Here is a 22,614-nt window from a genome sequence, read left to right on the forward strand (position 1 = left end):
ACCTGCAGTGACTGCTCAATATCAAAAAGTCAAACTTTCTCATCGCTGGGAGCTGTTAAGTTGGAGGAGGGATGGAAGGAAGTCCTCCCGGGCATTGCATGCTTTTCTGGCTGTTGGATTGTCCTTTTTCCTGTTTCTCTGTTACTTCCACCCTTTTGGTACTTTGACCAGCAGCAGTTCTATTAAACTACATGAATGTGATTCCTCGTTAGAAACCAGGATACTTCCTAAATGGATCCTCTTGGGGAGGAGGAGGAACAATAGTATGTCATAATGTAAATCAGGTCTATCATAAACTATATCTGTAAAATAGTTTATTTAAGGCCACTTAAGCAGTTTTAGTTTTGATTTATCTGTGATCTTCTGATTTATTATGTCTTCTGATTTATTTTGTGATCTTCTCTCTTATACACACACATGCGTACAGAAATTTATATTAAAACAAATTTTTGAAAGAAGACGACTAATAGAAAACAAGATTGTCATTGGTGTCATTAATGCCTGTCCTGTTTATTGAAATTGGAACATTCAGAGCCAGCAGAAGTCCCTGTTGCTGGGATTATCTGATAGTAGCTGAGGTGTTGACAGCATATTGTGAGCTAGAACAAAGTAGTTGTTCAGCAAATTTCACACTGTCAAAAGAACACAGGAGCCAGATTTCTGGGCTTTATTCTGGACTTTAAAAAGGAGTGTTCCTTAGTGAATACGTGTTTTTCATGTAGCTTGACTCATCTTACCCTTCTTTCCTTTAAATTTGTCTCCTAATTCATTATTTGGCTGGAGTACAAAATACAATTGTAATTCTGAAGGTGCTTGGAAACAATGATGTCTTAAATCCTTAATTTCACTGTCAGGAATGATGCTTTGAAGGTATTTGCTGGAATCTAAGGAACTCAGGGCTTCTTCTGTATTTGGTAGAAAGAAGCTCCTTCAGAGGGTGAATCTGAATCCCACTCTGTTGGCTGTGCAGTGAAATAAAATACCTGAGTCAGGACATAAGTGTAGGTGCTCCTTGACATCTATGTTTTAAACTTAGAAACTGTGCTATATTTGTTTCTAAAGTTACTCCTGCAAGATTCCAGTAATAATTCTGTAAACAGTGTTTTCAGCCAGCCAGTTTGAATCTGAACAGTAGCAAAAGGTATGATATTGCAGACATTTACGTGAAACTTCTACCATTTTAATTTTCTTATCTGTGACTTGAAAAGGATAGCAGGGAATTCTCAGGATGTATGTGTGTACTAAATGGCAGACAGTTTCTCTGCTCTTTGTATGGATGCTAATTCCAGTGTTTGTCTCTCATTTGGAAGGCAGATGCTCTTCATTTTTGCTTAGTGGCGTATTTTGTTTAAAGTACTTGATGGATTCCTCATAGTTACAGGGGATTACAGGGGTGGCTTCTCTGAGAAGCTGCCAGAAGCTTCCCCCACGTCTGACAGAGCTAATGCCAGCTGGCTCCAGGACAGACCCAGGGCTGTTCAATGCCCATTGGGTGGTGGTAGCACCTCTGGGATCATGTATTTAAGAAGGAAAGTTATCACAGAGAAGCAAATTGCAGCCAGAGAAGAGAGGAGTGAGAGTATGTAAGAGAAACAGCTCTGCAGACACCAAGGCCAGTGAAGAAGGAAGGGCTGGAGATGCTCCAGGCACTGGAGCAGAGATTCCCCTGCAGCCTGTCATGAAGACCACAGTGAGGCAAGGCGGTCCCCCTGCAGCCCATGGAAGTCTGTGGTGGAGCAGAGATCCACCTGTAGATACCCCCATGCCAGCGCAGGTGGAAGCCTGAGGGAAGCTGTGGCCCTGTGGGAAGCCTTTGCTGGAGCCGTCTCCTGGCAGGGCTTGTGACCCCACAGGGGACCTGTGCTGGAATCTGTTTCTGAAGGACTGCACTCTCTGGAAGGGACCCACACTGGAGCAGTTCACGAAGAACTGCAGCCTGTGGGAAGGACTCATGTTGGAGAAGTTCATGGAGCAGTCTGCTGGGGGAGGGTCCCCACACTGGAGCAGAGGAAGGAGTCCTCCCTCTTAGGATGGAGAGACAACATGTGATGAACTGACCACGAACTGTTCCCATCCCTCTGCATTTCTGGGGGAAGAGGTAGAGAATCAGGTATAAAGTTAAGTCCAGGAAGGAATTAACCCACCTCAGGGTGGGGAGAAGGTGTTTTCAAGATTTGGGTTTACTTCTTATTATCTTTTTTATTGGTATAAAGTTAATTTCCCCAAGTCAAGTCTGTTATGCCCATGACAGTAACTGGTGAGTGATCCCTCCCTGCCCTTATCTTGACCTATGAGCCTTTCCTTATATTTTCTCTCCTTTACCCAGGTGACTAGGGAAGTGATAGAGCAGCCTTGGTTGGCTCCTGGTGTCCAGGCAGGGTCAATCCACCATAACAAGGAATAAGAAAACTTGAAATTGATACAGCAGGTAGCGAGGCTGATTTCTCATGGTGTTTTCTTTGTGCCTTTTTCTCAAGTTGGCAGCAGTTGTAGACAGTGACATCGTGTGTTAAGGTGAAGAATTTCACTTTTCCTTGGTACTCTCATCTTTCACAGGTTTTTTCTTTTGTTGTTATTATTACTATTTTATTTCAGTATCCATCAAATGCTAAGATTATCTGTATGCTTGCTTTATCATGCTTTTTGTTTTCCATGTGTACACACATTTTTCAGCTCACTAGTTATGCTCACTAACTAAATATCCTTGGAGAGAAGTTGCAGTATCAGTAAACAGTTTCTTTTACTGAAAAATTTGTGTTTAGATTTTGTTCAGTAAATTAAGAAATGACGTCTGGAAAAGAGTTGGTGGAAGTGGCTGGAAACCCAGAGGGATCTCCATAGGTAAAGAAGATTGCACTGTAAAGATGTAAATCTGATTGTGGGGATCTGTGGTAGATGTGTAGTGCAGTGCAAGGAATGGAAAGGTTGTCCCTATTTCTAGGAAAAAGGGGTAAATGGCAAATAAATGACAGGCAAAATTGAAAGGCAGGATTTCTTAGTGAAAGGAAAAGGAGATACTGTGGGCCATTGTGTAGAACATGTTGCAAGCAGGGACATAAAAATATATAAACCAGTGTTTTGCTGTTAGTATAGTTTCTGAGATGATTCAACATCTTGTAGGGTAAAATAGAGGCCTGCATGTGTTAGTATTACCTAGCCACGAGCCCTTGAAGGGCTCAGAAGTCAAATCTGATTTCAGGATATGTGTGCCTCAGCAATGACCCCTGCTGATGTTGTAGGTGTGGCAATGTGCTGTTGGCTCTGAGCACACAGGGGTGAAGGTGTTCAGCTCTTGGGTGCTGTTTTCTGCTTGAGGATCTTTTTCATTTCTCTTGAGGAAAAGGAATTAGGCTGTAGAAGCCAAATCTGCCCAGGGCCTGTCAGTTAAACCACACGAGTCAGTCTGTGGATGCATTGAAGGAAGAGACAAGGAATGCTAGTTGGAAGAAAACCACTTTTTTTTCCACAACATTGGTAGGAAAAAAGTGCTAGGCTGAATCACAGAGGCCTGCTTGTTTGGTAACTGTAATGTATTCTCTCTTTGTCTCGCCTTTGTTTTCATTTGTTTGTTTAGGTTGAATTTTCCTATCCTCCCCTAAAACCTGGAGAAGGACATGACAGCCACAGTTTACCAGAAGAATGGAAGTACTTGCCATTTCTTGCCTTACCAGATGGCGCTCACAACTATCAGGAAGGTAAGAAATGAGAGAGAAAAGTTGTGTGTAATTCTACTGCAATCCAAAGAAAAAACCTGATATCTGAACAGCTGACCAATGATTCTTTTTACTATTAGACTTCTTGCACTTTTTGTTTAAGTTGGAAAATACATTGGCAAGGATATGTTCCTTCAGAGTTTAGGTGAAAGTAGATCATAAAGATGTACCTCCTGTATCAAGAATTCTGATGACAATAAAAACTTAAGGGTTACATATCAATTTTGCATAGTTCTAGCACAAAGCAAAGTTGCTGGCTTTTCAGAAGTTCTTTGAAGGGTGAAAAAGCTCTCCTTCAGTAATTAGGAGATTCTTAAAAGACCGACAAGTTATGGAAAGCCATGTCAGTATAATGGCGTGAGCTTTAAAGGTGTATTCGTCGGCAGAATAAAGATAGAAATATCCATTTGCCATACAGTCACCAGCAAGTTCCCTGGACTTTTTTTTTTTTTAACTTGATATACTTAGCTTCCTTATTGTCTAGCTTTCGAAGATCTCATTTGGAAACAAAGAAAGTTTATCAAAATAATCCCTTTCCTAGCAGCAGTAAGTGTGTCTCTGACTCTGCTCTGGGTCATGATTTTTGCTGAATTTCTTATTGTTAAATACATTACAAGAAGTAGGCTACATTCAAAGCTAGGAAAATCACATACAGCTCCATTTCCCTTCTCTCTCTTGTCTCAGTACCATTCCAGTTAATATTCAACTCTGAGCATTTTTATTGCTGTACTAGAAGAATATAAATGTTTATTTTTTGGTAAGGAAAAAAAAGCATTGGCAGCAAAGCGGAAGTACATATCCTTGTGTTTTGTAGGCAAGAATACACATGAACTTGAACCAGGCAAATAGCTTTTCTGATAATAATTGTATTTCACTTACTGTAACTTTGTTAGATACCTGGTTTTTGAGTTCTAAACTGATTCCTGCAGATAGTTGCATTTGTGCAAAGAGGATGACTTGGTACAGGAAATCATCTTACAGGCTTTCTAAAACGCTCGGTCATCTCCAGAATATAAACTTGATCAAGGGAGTAAGCTTTTTTATAAAAAGTCCCCCTCTCTGTTGGTCATAATGCATATGGGATTGCCTCTCCTGTTCACTTTCTTACTATGAAGCAAACAAAAAATTAATGGTTGGTTTCAAAAAAGATTTCACATGTTTTAAAAGGAGAGGACAACTGTTTACTTGGATTTAGCAACTTTTTTCAGTAGTAGCAGGTGTGTGTGTGTGTATATCTCAAGCCATAAAAGTCTTTCTCTTCTCCTCTTTTATAGATACTTTTCATTTCCGTTTTGCACTTGCACAGAGAGAGTATTTTCTCTGAGACTACGTTTCACAAATTCTTTTTGTTAGTATAGTGCTGGTGGTGGTGGTAATATCTACCTTGGCAGTGGTAGCAGCTACTCTAACCCTTCAACTGTGTGTGTCTTCCTTGGTGTTTTGGGGGTTTTTTCCTATCTTGATAGTGTCTGCCTTCTTAATGGCATCATGCTCCCAATTGTACACGCTGACTCACAGTGCCTTGCCTTTTCTCCTTTGTGCTGAATTGGGAAAGCAGCATGCCTATAGGTTTCAGTGGTGCTTCTCTGCTGTCAATAGCTGCTTCTGAAAAGCATTTTGGCTTGGTCTGACTAAACGTGAAGCTGACCTGCACAGCTGGAGATTCTTCCACAAATTATCTTGCAGTGTAAAAACTAATTTGGGTCCAGACATAACTTTATAGGTGACTTTTTCTTTTTTCTGTCCTTTTTTTTTTTTATATTTTAGAAAATAAGTATGTGCCAGTACTTTCAGCAGTAAACCTTTTATAAATAAGTGATGCTGAGGATAAATATACTGAACTCTTGTTAGTGACTTATGAAATAGTCTCTTCTTTTTTTCTAGATACCGTGTTTTTCCATTTGCCACCGAGATGTGGGGGTCGAACCACAGTGTATGGTGTCTCTTGCTATCGGCAGATTGAAGCAAAGGTAACTTTTCCAGTTGTGAATTAATTATATTAATGAAATAATAGTCTTGATGCATTAACAAACCTAAAATTTGGTGGCTTGCATTATACCAACAGGCAAAATGATTGTCTTAGGTTAAAAGTCTGTGAAAATGAATTCTGGAGTATGTAGCCCCAGAACCTGAGAACTATTCTTTCTCTTACATCAGCAGGTGTATTGTGATCTTTTGAAATGTTCAAGGCAATTGAAAAATAAGTTTTGTTTCTCGAGACCAATCCAGCCATCAGCACCAAGGAGCAAAATTCAATTGACAGTCTGTCAGGTGGAAAAGTTAAGTTTCCAGGAAGTAGGCTTTTTGGGTTGAAAAAGTTGACATTTCTCCTCAAAGGGAATTTGAGTACTTCCTGGGATCTAACCATGCAAGTGTAGGGATGTTTCTCTTCACCTACTTCCTGTGCCAAAAGTACACTTGCAGAGTAGACTGGAATCTTCCCATTCATGGTAGCTGCTTAGCAATACCAAACTTCAGCAGTAAAGCTGAAAAACTGAGGAGAGACACAGTGTGCACCTGATAACACTGAGGAAATTAAGTACTTGATCTACTAAAATCATCCCATGTTTCCAAAAATAGTAATGGTGGTATGATCTGTGCACTTAGAATTGAGAAATTATTACAAATTTCTTCTAAAATTACTTATTTTTTCAGTGAATTGCCAAGAATCTGGAATGTCATGTGGGTTTGAGTTTTAATTTACACCCTCTGAGTATATGACTTGTTTATGTACTCTGTTTCTGTGTTAATTACATCTTGAATATATTTCCAGTTCCTGTTCTTGCTCTAGGAGAAAATTTACACATGCAGTTTTTAATTCCATTTCTTTTGAACTAAATTCCATATTGGTTTTCATTGACTCATTATTTTTGCACCAACCTTCACTGTATTCTGTGATTTAGAGTCTTGCTGTATTTAACTATGCAATAACTTGGCTTTATTGTGCTCTTGATTCCAGTTTATGCTTTTTAGTAACCAATTAAGATAAGTAGATGTTTAAAATTAACTCTTTGGAACAAATAGAATAAAACCCAATGTGTTTCATATGACAGCTCTAGCACCCTCTCCATCTGTCCTTTTTGATGTGTGGGCAGCAGTCCATACATTTTCTGTTTTGTACAGTTAAGTGAATCATTTTTCTGTATTCTGCCACCATTTCTAGGTTTACTGGTAAGTGCTGGGATCATTTGTTCTGGCTGAGAATGTAGCTTATTTTGTGGCTTAGCTTTTATTTTGTAGGTGGCTCGAAAAAGATGCTTGGGTATGAAACAATTTCTAGGCAGAGACTTTTTAGTCTGGTCGATTTTCACAGATGATGTTAGAGTAGAGCAAGTGATGTGTTGTGGTTTCTCTCCCATACATTCCCCTGAGTTAAAATGCCATTTCATTTTCCAGGCTGTTGCCTTTTTCTCACGCTAGTGTCTTTTAAACCGTTCTTGCCAATCATCACAGTTGTGTTTGGATCTTTGCTGGACACAATGAGATGAGAATACAGCTCTGACCTGTCAGTGTTACGATTCTTTTTGCTAGGTAGAATCTTAGAATCGTTATAGAATGGTTTGTGTTGGAAGGGACCTTAAAGATCATCTAGTTCCAACTCCCTGCCATGGGCAGGATGCTACCCACTAGACCAGGTTTTTTCTCAAAGCCCCGTCCAGCTTAGTCTTGAAAGCTGCCAGGGCTGGGGCATCCACAGTCTCATTGCTTTCCTAGCCAACATCTACGTGGTTGAATTCCTCCATTAGGATGAGACCTTGCGAGCACTATACTTCCTGTAGCTGAAGCAGGAAGGCCTTGTAATCAGGCTCCCCCTGATCAGGCAGCTTGTAGCAGACACCAGCCAGGTGTTCTTGATTTTTACCCACAAACTCTCAACCTGTTTGTGGCTGTTCCTCAGAGGCAGCTCTTCACAATCTAGCCATTCCTTAACACAGGGGATGACACCCATGCCTCTCCTTCGCAGCCTATCCCTTCTGAAAACGTAAGAGCATGCTGTTGCATGGTTTGGATATTCCACCATTAAAGATAGCCAGTTTTAGGATTTTGTTTAAATAGGGGGTAGTATGTGGCAACTAGACTTGGGAAAGTATTCTTTTTGAAATTTTGTTTGGGTAAAAATACTGTAATACTTCTATTTCTTAGGCATTAAAAGTACGGCAAGCAGACATCACCCGAGAAACTGTACAGAAAAGTGTCTGTGTTCTCAGTCAGCTGGTAAGAATGTTTGTTTAACTCCCAAAACTCTTTCAGGTAACCTTAACAATTGTGCTTCCATATTTTTATTTGGAACATTTGGCTTCAAACATCTCTCTTAGCCATTGCAGAGTAACAAAATACTGAAGTAAATTTGAATTTGAAGGCTTGGCATTTGAGTGAGCTGCCTTGAATTGTGGTATCTGCTTGTCATTGGAAAAGTGTCTGCCTGTTGTCATGGATGAGGATACTGTTTGCACTTTTGATCCTTCTTGAATGCTACTAACTCAATTTCATGTGGTAGAATTGAGGAGGTTGGCTAGTATAATCATAGAGGGGGTGGAGTTGGAAGGGACCTCAAAGATCATCTAGCATAGTAGCTGGAGAGAGTGGCTACTACCTTCAGCTGTGAGGGAGGTTTTCTGATAGCCACACATGCAGTATATTCTTGTTTTGAAGAGATACCGTTTATTTCTACCTATTCAGCAAAAGCTGCTGGTCACCAGGCAGGGAACAGAAACTCTTTTTGTGTTTAAAGCTGAAGAAAAAAGTATTACTGGAGCTTCATGAGCAGTGTTAAAGCAGGAAACTACTTTTCCAGAAAGATGTCCAGTGAGAGTATGGTACATGCAAATGGAAAGAAAATGAAATTATCATCATTTAAAATGAGCACAGGAGAAAGATGCTGGGAGTTAGCCACTGAGGACTACTCATCCATGAACTCCATGTATAATAAAGTGTCAGTATTTCAGGATAAGCATGGAAGAAGATTAAAGTTCAAAATGAGTGACTAAATATTTTTATTCACTTGCTTTTGTGTTTGTTTTTCTTCCAAGCCTTTGTATGGGTTACTTCAGGCAAAGCTGCAACTCATCACACATGCATATTTTGAAGAAAAGGACTTCTCACAAATTTCAATTCTAAAGGTAACTTTGCAGTAAAATCCACACAGAACAGCTTTCAGTGTATGGCCACAAACTTCAGTGTTTTAACTTAGTGCTCAAATATTCATTTTGCGTAAGTCTTTCAGTTATTCAGCTCCTGTAATACTTTAACATGAACTAAATGTACCACCCTAACCTGACAGAGAGTCAGCTTTCTGATTTGTAACGAGATACGAGTGTGATTGTCAGCCTGTATCTCTGTTGATTCCATTAGTAAAATTCTGCTTTCTTTCTAGAATAAGCCGTTGAAATCCTTGAATAAGTGAATTTTATTTATGCTGGGTTTTGTGTTACCATGTGCCATTAACACCTCCTGGGTTTTTTTTTTTTGCCTTTGTTCTAACTTTTACAGGAACTTTATGATCATATGAATAGTTCTTTGGGCAGTACTTCGTTAGAAGGGTCACAAGTTTATCTTGGTAAGTGACTTGTTTTCTACAAAGCAGCAGAGATGATGTTACACCAAACAACACATGCCTCTCCTGAGCTAATTTGCTTATGTGCATTAATAGATTAAGCACCAGAGGTCTGCATTTCTTTATTAATGAATTTAAATGAATGTAAAATGTAGTGTTGCTTTCATAATAGGAGTTAGTTGCAGGTTGAAAGCCATACTACTCCTTGACCTAAGAGTCTGACTAGTGGCTGTTTATCTGCTTTTGGTAAACAATACCATCTTAATTATTAGATTGAGCACCCCACACCATCAAATTATTCAAGCTTGCATCTACCCATTATTTAGGATATCTCACCACCCAGTTCTGACTCTTCCCTGTGTTTTCTGGATGCACAGTGTAGTATTTACTTCATTGTTTCCCTAATGCTGTGTGGCAGCCAATGGGAGTTAACTCAGAGCACAACTATTCATGTTGTTATTATATTTATTGTCGATGAATTCTTGGTTCTACTAAAAAAAAAGAAAAGATTTTGTATGGATTCTGCTATTGAAATAACCAGGTTCACACAGAATCCCTAATGGGTATCTCCCTCATGCTGAAAAATGGTGACAAGAAGTGAGTTAGTATCCCTATGAACTGTTGAACTGTAATAATTGCTCTCTTTTTGGTGTCTCAGGTCTGTCTCCTCGGGATCTTGTTCTCCATTTTAGACACAAGGTAGGCATTCTCTACTAGCTATAGAAAGGACTGCACTATTTTGTGGAGTAAAGTGCTTTGTGAGGAACAGAAAAATAAACATATCTTGACATACCTGAGCTACGAGTAAGAAGACTGTTTCCTAAGTACTGCTGCTTACAGCCTCCTGATTTTTCCCTCCAATTCCACCTGCATAACTTCAGTGAAAGCACATTCCAGGCTAAGGAGTTTTGTTAGTCTGAGGGATTCTTGAGGATTTCTAGGTTTGTGTGACATTTTTTACTCCTGTCCCAAAGTGCAAATGCTATCTCATTTATGATCTGGTTTCTATGTCCTGTTTCTCATTTGATGAATGTGATAAAAGACTATTGCTGAAGTCTGTAAACACACAGCTTGCAGCATTTTCCCCATGTTTTGTAAATTTTGTAGCTTCTGCCATCATAGAACCTGAGGGGACTTGGACCTCTCCTTCTTTTCCTTATTTCTGTTGAAATTGAGTGTGTATCTTATAGCTAAAGTACAAATAGCATTTAGAATCTTTTATTAACTCAGATGCATCAAGGAAAAAGCTTTACAAATCTGAATTTTATGGTGTATTTGTACCTGCTCAGTAGATTTTTGGGGTAGGACTCATGTTTGTTTAATGTCAGATATCTGCCAATCATACCCCAGAAGCATCTGTGTTTTTCCTTGAGTGTAGGGTCTGGACAGCCACTTCTGATCTAGATGCTTCTTCTCTAGGTGCCTAAAATTAGGTGAGGTGAATACTATTCTTGTAATTTTGCTGGATTTTTTCAGTAATTCTGTGGAGGAACTCTTCTATGTTTATGCAGTTTACTGTTTTTTAAAATTCTGGAATTGCACAACATGTTCTTTCTGCTAAGCTACGTATGATTCAAATTACACAGCTCTTGTTTGTGGAGGTTTTGGTTGTTTTTTGGGCTTTTTTTGCATCTCATGCTATTTTTAAATGTGTACTCAGGTGGAGAAAGGATGTTGGAACACTGGTTTTAACTGGTCAAATGCATTTGGCCATTTGATAGTTACGCAGTGATTACCATAAAACCTTGAACAAGAGATTATACTTGCACAGTGTTTTTGAAAAATGGCACCGGTTCACTCACCATAATTTTTCTTTTTGTGTTTTTTTCAGGTCTTGATCCTTTTTAAATTGATTCTTCTAGAGAAAAAGGTAACGTTTTGTAAGCTGAGGCAGGTAGTTTAAATGAAATACTACTGTTAAATTTTTTTCATACATAAAATAGAAGCATCTGCATTCATATCAACAACTTTGCATCAATATATAAATTGGGTTATTAGGCTAAAAGAAATACTGTGTGTTGACCTATAAATTTGTCTCCAACTTCTGTCCACATTTTGCTTTTTTAGTTGGTATCCCAGCCAGAGTAGGTAAAATGTGATGAAATGCAACCAGAGAAACTTAACCTACTGTAAAATACAGGACAGGATACACATCATGCAGATAGGTACCTGTGTGGAGGAACTGATAGGAAATGTGGGTACCTAAAAGGGCACATACAGCTTTACAGAGATTCAGTAAGGAGAACTTCTGGTTGAGGCTTTAAATGGACAGATCAAAGGAAATAAGTGCTAGAAGTGTCCTTCACACCTGAATCGCATGGACACCTGCAGGAGACAATGAAGAGAGCTGGATCTGTTAGGTCAGGCTGAACTCAGATTATAAATTGGTAATAACTGCTGAATTCTAGGCTCAGTGCTTGCTTTGGGCTATCTTACTGCCTCAGAAGCAATGCTATTTTAGTAATTTAAGTGTAATATGCAAAATGTGAAAGCAGATGTGAAACTGAGATATTTGTTTGCTTCTGTGTTCATATTAATGCCCTAGAACTAGAACTTTGAGTGAAATGACTGTGTATCAGCTGCCAGACACATTTATGCAGGGATTTTGTTTTGGTTTGTTTAAAAATGTTGTTTAAAGTTTTGTTTCAGTTTCCCAACTGCTGCTTTTTCTTCAGTGAACCTGCTGTGTTAAAACCCATCTTCTTCACTGTGCTGAGAAGGCATGTTAGAATTTCCTGTTAGCTGCAGCTGGAAAGTCAGTAGGATTTAATCTATAAGTTATCAAAAGAGTTTTGGAGGTGTTTTTTTAAGTCTATATCTGAGACCTAGATATCTTTTGTGAGGGAGTAAATATGCTATTCTATTTCAAAACAGATGTAGCAGCTTCTGTGAAGCTTTAGCAGTTGTCACTTAATTCTGTAAGTCAGATATACCTTGACACTTCTCAATATTTGTTGATGAGAATAAATGCAGTTTCTGCATTAAAGAGGTATATGCTGAAGATGAGTATATTAAAGGGCATGCAAAAGGTATACTTGAGAAAATACAATTATGGCACAGTAGGAGTCACTACATCAGTTCAGCATTTGGACATATACAAAGAAAGTACTTCAGTGAGCTACAGTTCTTTTCTGAAACTGCTCAAACCATGAGACACAAGTGCACAGGAAGAGAGGAGAGAGGTTTCCTGGGTGTGTTCACATTACTCAAACATATGAAATTGTTTTGAAAGTAAGTGAATGCTTATGGAACAAGCCTGCAGGTTGCTTTGTGTCTGTTTTTCCCTAAGCTTTGACAGGAAGACAACACTTGCAGTTTCAAAAGAAAGTTTTGGTTTTCAGGCACTGCCTGTTTTCTGGCAGATGTTATGGTTCCAGAATAACTGTGGGAATGTGTATGTTCAAAGACCTTAAATATAATATGCAAGAAGCCACTAGTAATGCCAATTTTCCTTGATCTGAAAAATGCCACAGACTAATTTCCTTTAATCTGTAGCAATTTGGTTGATGTTTTTCCACAGGCTAAAAGAATTTTTTTCACCTCTCAGCTGTTATTAGGCTGGAAGACTACTTCCAGATGGTGATCATTTCACTTTCTGCTGCCAGGACCACCCCGTTTGCTGATGTAAATGCTGTGGGCCATGTAGTGGGATTGGGAGGGATAAGGAACCGTGCATCCTTATAGACAGAAAGATGGCAGAGGGACCTGATGAAACAAATATAGAAAAGTATTTGCCTTAAGTATGTGGCATACCCAAACGAAAACCTAGACTGGAATAGATTCCTTTAAAACAAGGTACTTCTTTGTAGACTTAATTATTTCTGTAGGCTTAAAAAGAAGCTTGGCTAAGAATGCATGGTGTCTGAGAATTGAAACCTGTGGGAGTATCATAGGCTTTCTGTTGCAGTTCATTGGTATTATATCATACATTTTTCATGCATACATTATAAAGCAGCATCTTTAAAGTTAGAATTTTTATTCCCGTTGGAGTCAGCCAAAACTCTTTCCACAGATGAGCTGCTTGTTCTTCTCATCATGCTTTTTCAGTGGCTGTTGCAATTTGAATTTACCTTTTTGATATGTTTAGGATAATATACATAGTCTGTTTTTAGCTGAGGTACCATTAAACATCATTTGGGCCGTTGTAAGTCTGTGTAGGTCTTTCTCTTGGTTCCATCAATTCACTAGCTTGTAGACTGGCAAATACTAGTGGGACGTGAGTTATTATTCATCAGTCTCTTCTAAAGTGTCTTTCTTTCTTACAGCAGAAGTCTCTTATTAAGACTAAGTCCACAAACTTGGACTTTTAATTTCGTCATACACCTATTAAACTGGACTGCAAAGTCATAAAGTCAGATGATTCTGTATTCCTTTGCATTCTTGATTCCTTGTAATGCTCATGTGTAGTTTTTTACTGGTATTGTGCTGATTAAGGATGTAAAAATGGCATTTTTAAACAAGTTTACTTTTGTGGGAATTTTTTGGGTTTGGGTTGTTTTGGTTTTCTTTGGTTTTTTTTTTCCTTTTCCCCCCTTTTTCCCTGAAGGTCTATTTTGAAGAAATTCCTGTAGTAATATTCAGTCTGGTTTCTGTTTCTTCTTTCATTGCTAGCCTTTGGCACCCCCTTTTGAATTCCTAACTAATTTACTAATTCCAGTCTCTCTGATTTAATAAGGAGATTCTGTTTTCCCATGTTATGCCTTAAGTGCTTTACCAAAGTATCAGTCATGTCTTCTGTTTCCAAACATCTTTTTTGTTACATAAGAATATTGTTGTAATAAATGCATGCAACATTTATCCTGTTTTTCATTTACCTGCATATCCTTAATATAACTCCTTAAAAGAAATGTTTTTGCATAGGTTTGTGTCAGTGTTCTGGAATGGAGATTACTTGGCCTCTTTGATTTATAACAGAGAATTTAATGTGCTACAAATGAGCAAGAATTTATGCAGCATGCCAGGAACAACTTTTTTCTGTCAGTCCTTCAGTAACTGGATCAATCTGGAAAAAAATCTTAAAAACCGATAGAAAAATCTGAATAACTGACAAGTGTGTTACAAACACATGTGTATGTGTGTATATATATAAATAACATATATTACAAATATTATACAAGGATTCTATAGACATATTTAAATATTTACTTTGAACTGCTGTAGGAAGTTTTGTTAGTAAGCAGACTTTCTAATATAACATGAAAAGCAGTGCCTTGTATAGTTTGCATGTGTCATTTGTCATGCATAAGTGTAATGTTATTTTTCTCATTCTCCCCTCCCTAATTCCCCTTTCGTCTCTTGCATTCTCTCTTCCTCCCATTGCCCTCCCTCCTGCCACCAGGTGCTGTTTTATATTTCTCCTGTAAATAGATTGGTGGGAGCTCTGATGACTGTCCTGTCACTTTTTCCTGGTAAGAGGAGAAGTTTGAACTTCTTTTTATATGTTTTCTGGTGATAACTGAGGCTGGTTGTGCTGTCATTTGGAAATCAACTCATGTGATGATAAAGTTAGGTTGATATGTTGCCTGAAAAATGGGTGACTTGTATGCATGTCCATGTACTATGTACACACCTCTGAACACTTACTACTTGCACTTTATGGGTTATTTCTTGTGCTTAATTGGAGCCACTGGATTTTCTGTATTTCTTGTGGGTAACGTAGGTGGGGCCCCTGAATAAGTCACACATTTGTGTTGAGTTCCTTAAAACCCCAAAATACAAACTTTTACTTCCATACGTGCTCTTAAAAAACAAACACTCAAACAAACATAACCCCTAACCTTGCTAATCCTTAGCTTCTAACCAGTCTTCTTAAGGCAAGATGTTAGGGCAGATTCTTTAGGGGAGAAAGTGTGGGGTTTGGGTTTGGTTTTTTTAACACACCCCTCTCTCCCCTAAGTGGTGTTTAGAATACATGATTTCCTCTGTTGTACACAAGAGCACTTTTTTTTCCCCCCCTACAGAGGTCACTTAACTTTCTGTTGACATGCTGATATTTGTGTGTGCTGTCACTTTCCAGGTATGATTGAACATGGTCTTAGTGACTGCTCACAGTACAGACCAAGGAAGAGCATATCAGAAGATGCTGGCTTGCAGGAAAATACACCACGGTTAGATGACTATGCTTCTGTGTCTGCTGCTGATGCTTCAAATGCAAACTTAGGAATGGGAAAGGGAGACAGGAAGATGGCAGGAAATAATTCACTGGAAGGTCAAAAAGCAAATGTGCCTTTCTCCCAGCCTGAGAAGACTTGCAATGGAGCTCAGTCCTCCAACGGTACTGTGCAGCACCTGAAAGTTCCTTCCCGTGCTTCTCCAGCATCCTCAGAAAGTGACTGGGAGACCCTGGATCCCAGTGTTTTGGAGGAGTCTAATTTGAAAGAAGGAGAACATGAGAATCCAGCATCAGAACTGGTGGAAAATCTTCGGAGCAAGGGTGTGAGCTCTGAAGGCCTTCCCATCACTGTGCAGCCCCAGGCAAACACAGGGCACACGGTGCTTGTTCAGGGACTGGTGTCTGGGTTGGAAGAGGATCAGTATGGGATGCCACTGGCTATTTTTACAAAGGTAAGCATGTTCTTTGTGGTACCTGGTAACTCTTAAAGACTTCTTTTTTTCTCAGAAGTGGCTAATAATTTTGGTTACTGAACTCCAGGTAGACATTAGGGTACTACAAAACATGTGAGTATGGTCTCTCCTAGGCAGGTGGAAAGGCCTGAGAGGGTTGTGCCCATGCATATTTGCATTCCACTTTCATACCTATACTTTAATACTATTTGCATTTTTTTTGCAATTTTGCATGGTGATAACCTGCAGCCCCACTGTGGTTAGTAAATTGTATGTAGCAGAAACTACAGTTTCCTTTTACTCTAAAGAATCGGTGATCTAACCTATATAGGGCAAGATCAGAGTACTTCAGAATCCTTTAGATACCTTAATCTAAACAAAGATTCTGAAAGCTCTACCTTTGTTGACATGTAAGCCTATGTTTTCCTCTTTTAATTTATATCTGTATATGTATTTTTAAATGTGTATGTGTGTATATGCACAAAATGTGTATATAAATGCACATATACATATATACACACACAAAAAAAAATAATATAAAATTTCACCCTTCTGTCCGTGATAACTCCTTCTGTTTATCTGTGTCTCTTTCTCTGTGCGTGCTGCTGAGCTGCTGAATTTTAAGCTTGCACTGATACCTAACTGAGCTCCAGGTACTCCAGAATCTCTAATGACTCTGATAGGCATAGTCAGATAACAAGCAATAGGTCTGGTAAATAGGGCTGGTTAGTAGGGCTAGTTTCCCATAAAAACCAGGTAAAATGCATCCCTTTTAAAGATACTGCTATCAATAACAGAAATTATATACTACCTTTCACAGTTTTGTTTTTAATGTAATAAACTTTTAAGTGAACATTTGCCTGTAGTAGGAAGAGAGAAGATTCAGATTTATTTCCTCAAGCTGGTGATGTTCAAAGTGGTTTTTCTTCCTTTGCAGGGGTTTATTTGCATTTCCTTGCAGAATATTGTATTTTATGATTGTGTTTAGGCTTCTCACTGTAGCTTTCATTGGAAATAGTACACTGTGTGGGCCCAAGTGAGCAGCTCAAATGTCATTGCCCTGTATTGCCTCATGTCACCATTAGAAATGCTGTTTCAACAAAGATCTGCATTTGGTGTGGTCCTTATGATCTGTCTGATGTTAACTATAGCCTGTAAATTGTATTTAGTCTTGTTCTTTGAAAATACTAGATGGAAAGCAAGAATAAAATAATTGATAAGGGGACCTCCAAGTGCAAACTTCTGTTTGTTGCTAAGCTCATCAAATGGAAAAGAATTTTAAGGAAGCTGACAGTTTCTGCATGTTTACCTTCTGTTCTACAAAGGCACTTTTCACTTGAGTTCATCCAATGTGATTAAAGTAGAATAGGCTTTACATGTCTGAGTTAGCAGAAAAATCTGACTCAAAGTTACAGTTTTAACCACTTACTGGAAAGCTTACATCTCTTTTAGAGCTCTTAACTCAGGATTGTTCCATGCCATGCCATAGAAAGACTAATAAGTCTGACAAATTTGAATTTGGAGGTTTTGCCAGGTGGCATAATACATTATCCAGGTACACCTGAGTATAAGGGAAAATAGCTTGTGGTATGTGTTTCTTTAGTACCAGTTCTGTAGGATCTAACAGTCATTTCATTTGCACTCTTAAAAAAGAACGGAGCATGTTCATGGAAATAAAAGTTCTTGTACTTACAAATGTGCACTTGGAAACTGACATTTGATACTTTAAATACTGAAAGATTTCCCAGACTTTGTTACTTTAGATACAGTAATTAAACCTTCCTTTTCCTGCTTCTTAAGCTGTATTTTTTGAAAACTTTCCATTTTAGGTTTATGATTCCTTTCAAAGCACTGTTGTTCCTTTGACACAGGCTGTTTGTTTTCAGCTGATAAGTGCTTGTCATCTCTAAGGCCGTCCCTGTGTCTAATATAACAGAAGGGAGTAGTTATGCTCCTTTCTTCCATATGTTTCCAATTACCACGTACTGGGTGATAAAGTGTGTGTGCTCTTTGTTTCTGTCCAGTGTGCCATTAGTCCTAGTGAATAAATTACTTTGAGCTTTATGCAGCTGAACAGCTGGAATTAGATGTCAGGGGCATGTTGATCCTATATTTAAAAAGAAATTTACCTACATCTGCCTCTCAATAGTCCCTCAATGACTAACTCTAAACCTTTTTCAAAATGTTTTGACTTTTTTTTTAATTGGAGTGTAGGTTACTAGATGAACTTACAACCCTGAAGTGGCTAAAAAGCACAGTGTGTTGCTTTCTGTCCTGCTCCTTAAAGCAGGCTTGTGTACGCTTATCAAAAATTGATTGCTATCTCTGGTGTCTGGAAATCTCCACCCACAAAATGTGGATAGCTGTCTGTAGCTTTCCTGCATTATGTGCCTCACAACTGAAGACATCATGTGCACAACTGGAGAGATGAATCCTTACCTCCGCTGACTTCTTGTCTCTGAACTGACCTGCGGCCTCAGTCTTGTTGCTTATTATTGCTCTTATGCTGCTTGTTCTGTTGCCTTACAAAGACATTTAATTCTCGTCTTTTGCTTTGGATTTCAGTTTCAGTCCTGAGACTGAAAGGCAACACAATCTCTTGAAAAATTTAATTAATGTGGAATCTGGTGGCTTCGCTTCACAAGTGTCATGTAGCAAAACAACAGATAATTGAGGCTGAAACTGTAATAACCAAGGTTCATGCTGGGTGAAATGTGCTGGCTTTTATTTGGAAAACCTCTGAATACAGACACTTTTTTTTAATGTTCTCTCTCTAAATGTCTCTTGCTGCAGGGGTACCTTTGTTTGCCGTACATGGCGCTGCAGCAGCATCATCTCCTGTCGGATGTGAGCGTCCGTGGCTTTGTTGCAGGAGCTACCAATATCCTGTTCCGTCAGCAGAAACACCTGAGTGATGCAATTGTGGAAGTATGGATCTTTGCATCTGAGCTGGGGGGAGAGTGGGAGGAAGCTGAGGTTCCATTTTAAACGTAGCTTTACAGTTTCACATATATGCCCGAGTTTTGAATTCTTTCCGTATGAAATAAATTCTCAGCTGCAGAAGTTTATTAAATTTCTATGACTTGAGAGGACAGGGTTAGATAACCTGTGCAAAACTATTGTCCGTGGTTTTATACATGTCCAATATTTGAATTTGCAGGGCACTTGTTAAATTTGTGTTGGTGGTGTAATTTTATTTTTCATGTCATGGGCTTTTTCATGGCTTTGTAGTGAGGTCTTCAAAAATAAGTGCTTGCAGATGAGACTCAGAAGCAGGTACTGATTTGACTTCCTTCTGGTGTAATCAAGAGGGTAAAAACACGGTATCTTAAATACCCACAGTGTCACTTCTAGCAAATAGACACAACTATGTAATCAGCATCTGGTAACCTAAGATGGTTCCATGTAGGTAATCAACTTAAATAGAGGTGATAATCAAAAAGTACCATACTTCCCCTGCCAAACTTTCTGCCAAATCCTGTCAAATAAGCAGGGGGAGTGTGCCAGGGAAATGATCGAATTCTGGATATATCAGATATATCTGACTGTCTGAGAACAGTTAGTTCATTGTTTCTTTGGCTATTTGTTTCTTGTTGGTATTTTGGGGGAGTGAGGGTTTAGATTTAGGTAGCAATATGTAGTAGTGTAAGTTTGTATAAGCAGTTTTGTTTAGATAAATGTTTACCCTTGGAATTATTTCAAACAGATAGAAGATGCTCATGTACAAATCCACGATCCAGAACTCCGTAAGATCCTGAACCCAACAACTGCTGACCTAAGATTTTCAGATTACTTGGTGAAGCATGTAACTGAGAACAGAGATGATGTGTTCCTTGATGGCACTGGATGGGAAGGAGGAGATGAGTGGATCAGGGCTCAGTTCAGTGCTTATCTTCATGCACTGCTTGCTGCTGTGCTGCAACCAGGTAGAACAGATACCTTGTCTAGGGATGGAGATGAGGGTGGACATGTCAAGCATTTGCTCTGTTGCTGTGTGGTCTGTCAGTGGATCTTCCTCTGCCTAAAGTTTCGTTTTAGGCTGCTTTTTCAGTTGTCTTTGTCTGTCCTTGCTGTTTCTTGACAAGCTTGTCATTAATCCTTAGTTCACAGCCTTACAGACACTTGTTACACTGTCTTCTTGATTTAATTGTTTTCCTCATAAGTAGAAGTATCTGAAACTTGTGTATGATGAGACTGTTACGAATCTGAGTGTCTTCTAGACTGTATTGCAACCTGAAGTTAATTTTGGGAAACTATGTGGATTCAAGGAGACATGAAGTTAAGCATCTGTTTTCAGGAAGTTTTGCTAGACTGTTGCAGCTCTTTTCCCTTCTTGCCATGGTCGTAAGTGGGGATTCACATAAGTGAAAAGTGTCACCTACAGGCTTTATAAGCTTTTGTTTCCTGGAGCTCAACATTTTTTGCTTTACCTCAGAAGGAATTCTCTATGTTCCAACCTTTTGTGTGAATATAAGTAAAAGAATCAGTGGCTTTTATTTGTGGACAACGTTTAGTTTGCCCTGCACTCCCCTGTTAACTTCATTCTCATAATGATTTTTCTCTATTCACACTGATTCAATTCAGATTTTGTTTTGTGGTATTTGTGAGAAAACATGGAATTGAGAACCTGATTTTAAAGTCTGGAAGATGTCAAGTTCTTGGTCTGACAAAATTAATATTTTTAGAGGATTACCAGAGTGATATGAAATATCAGGGTTTTCTGGGAACTCATACTACTTCACTGGCTGGCTGTTATTTCCTATACTCTTCAGTGTTTTAAAGGGGTTGTTGTTATGATAAGTTTATTCCACAGTATTTCCTAGTGCAGTTTTGGAGTGGATTTGGGAGTTACTAAGTTTGAGTGAGTAATAACAGTGCAGCAAGGCCCAGTGTATCTGACCAAAACCAATGCAAATGGTGTTTTGTTCTTGGTTGCTATGTGGCCATTCTCTTTCCTTTCCTGTCATTGCCCAGAGAAAAAGTCAAGAGATATATGCTTGGATTATTTTTTTCCCAGTTAAGCTCTTAGAGCTTTATAAATGAACTAAAAATAAGAAAAATAGTTTTTAGCTTTTTTTTTTTTTCCCCCCTCTTGTCCTGGTATTGTATATTTTTGACACTTTAAGCCATTTTTAAAGTACCCAGGTTTTTGTACTGAGTTCTAATTATTACTGACTTGATAAGAGCCTGGAAAAATGCAATTTTTCTTTGCAAGAGAAAAAGTAATTTATCTTGTAATTATTACATCTCTAATGAATTTCTGCAAATTCTTGTCTTTATTTTAATTTATCAGACAATGAAAAGATTTTGTCAGACTTTGGAACAGCATTTGTAACAGCCTGGAAAAATACCCACAACTACAGAGTATGGAACAGCAACAAGCATCCAGCTCTTGCAGAGGTAAATTCTAGGTAAGGAAATTTTTTGGTATTTACTCTAATTCTGGGCAGTGGTTTTATGAAGAAAAACATATCCAGAGTCAGGAGAAGTGAAACTTGTTCAAGTTGATTGTCCGCTGTCCCCAGCTACAGAAAGTTTGTCATTCCTCAGGAAGTGTCCTCAGATGGTTCTCCTTTGTATTACTTAATCCCACATGTACAGGGAGTAGCTGTGTCCAAGGTTGTCACTGGTGGGGATAGAGGAGAGCTGGGCTTGGTACCAGTGTTGGCTGTGCATGTGTTTTGTTTAGTGTTACTTTAGCATTTGTTTAGTTTTGTTTAGTATTACAGTACTGCAGGGAGTTTTGTTTGCTTTAACTTTGTCAGTTGCTGCAGTCTGAAAAAGGTTTTTCCTTAGACCTACAAAGCTCTTTTGGTCTACTTAGGAGATGTTTTTTATTTGCTCTGTGTTGCTGGAAGGAGGTGCTTTTGAATTAGTGTGAAAAGGTTGTTAATATCTCGTCTGTAAATAGAAGACATCTTACAGGTAGTTAATGAGAAATCTATTGCTGAATAGTCACTGCAACCCAGACTTCTGGGTGACAGAGTGACAGAGTAGTGCATCTGCAAAATATTTTTTAATTTTTTTTTTTTTTTGGTAAAGCACAGAGGGGAGTACAGCTAATAATTACAGATACAGATTCATCATGAAAAAGAAATTAATGTTTTCTTGGGTTTTTCCTCCTCTTCTAGCCATCCATTCCAGGGACAGTACTCTGTATCAGATGTTAAGTTAAGATTGTCACAGTAAGTACATAGTACCTTGATTTGTATTTTTTAAAAGTGTGGTCAAATATCAATAACTCTATGACTGTTGCTATCATGAACTAGACAAGATAGTATTCTAATTGGCCATCTTCATGAAACTATACTCACTGTTCTCTCAAAACATCACCACATCTAAAGATGAAACATTGGCCTGAAATAAATAATAATTTTTAAAAAAAGGCTAATGCGCTATTTTGTGTTGGACTTTACATAATAGAGCCTTGATTTTTTTGCATTGCAATTATAAGGCTTTTGTATGTGTATCTTTAATTTGTCAGCTAAAGCTGTTAAAACTTCTGTCAGTGATTTGACGTTAGATCTCACTATTAGGAGACAACAACTTTTTTTTTCTTTCTAATTAGCTGTTTTTTAACAATGCTAGTACAGCATTGTTCTAAAACTCAAAGTTCACTGAATGCATACTGAGATGTGGTTCAGTTCCTTCAATTTACAAGTTACAATGAGTTTTTTGTAGTTTCTTATTGAACCAGACTCAGCTGAACTGTGAGTTGATCTCAACTGCTGCCTTTAGAATTCAAGCCTAAAATTCAGTGGTACTTGTTTTTTCTGTAGCTGT

At 38.4% G+C, this 22,614-nt stretch overlaps 1 protein-coding gene across 1 annotated transcript in view; it reads left to right on the forward strand.

Moving 5' to 3' along the window:
• AVL9 (AVL9 cell migration associated) overlaps nucleotides 1–22,614 on the forward strand; it is a 41,599-nt gene that overhangs the window by 12,179 nt on the left and 6,806 nt on the right. Inside the window, exons 2-14 of the mRNA XM_069007558.1 lie at nucleotides 3,575–3,695; nucleotides 5,598–5,683; nucleotides 7,857–7,928; nucleotides 8,744–8,833; nucleotides 9,204–9,270; nucleotides 9,926–9,966; nucleotides 11,099–11,137; nucleotides 14,606–14,675; nucleotides 15,284–15,831; nucleotides 18,625–18,759; nucleotides 19,538–19,757; nucleotides 21,125–21,242; nucleotides 21,963–22,016. Coding sequence (XP_068863659.1) covers nucleotides 3,575–3,695; nucleotides 5,598–5,683; nucleotides 7,857–7,928; nucleotides 8,744–8,833; nucleotides 9,204–9,270; nucleotides 9,926–9,966; nucleotides 11,099–11,137; nucleotides 14,606–14,675; nucleotides 15,284–15,831; nucleotides 18,625–18,759; nucleotides 19,538–19,757; nucleotides 21,125–21,242; nucleotides 21,963–22,016 — 1,661 coding nt within the window. The remainder of the gene's footprint in view (nucleotides 1–3,574; nucleotides 3,696–5,597; nucleotides 5,684–7,856; nucleotides 7,929–8,743; nucleotides 8,834–9,203; nucleotides 9,271–9,925; nucleotides 9,967–11,098; nucleotides 11,138–14,605; nucleotides 14,676–15,283; nucleotides 15,832–18,624; nucleotides 18,760–19,537; nucleotides 19,758–21,124; nucleotides 21,243–21,962; nucleotides 22,017–22,614) is intronic.

Source organism: Aphelocoma coerulescens, chromosome 2 (assembly GCF_041296385.1).
Source record: "Aphelocoma coerulescens isolate FSJ_1873_10779 chromosome 2, UR_Acoe_1.0, whole genome shotgun sequence".
Taxonomy (NCBI): domain Eukaryota; kingdom Metazoa; phylum Chordata; class Aves; order Passeriformes; family Corvidae; genus Aphelocoma; species Aphelocoma coerulescens.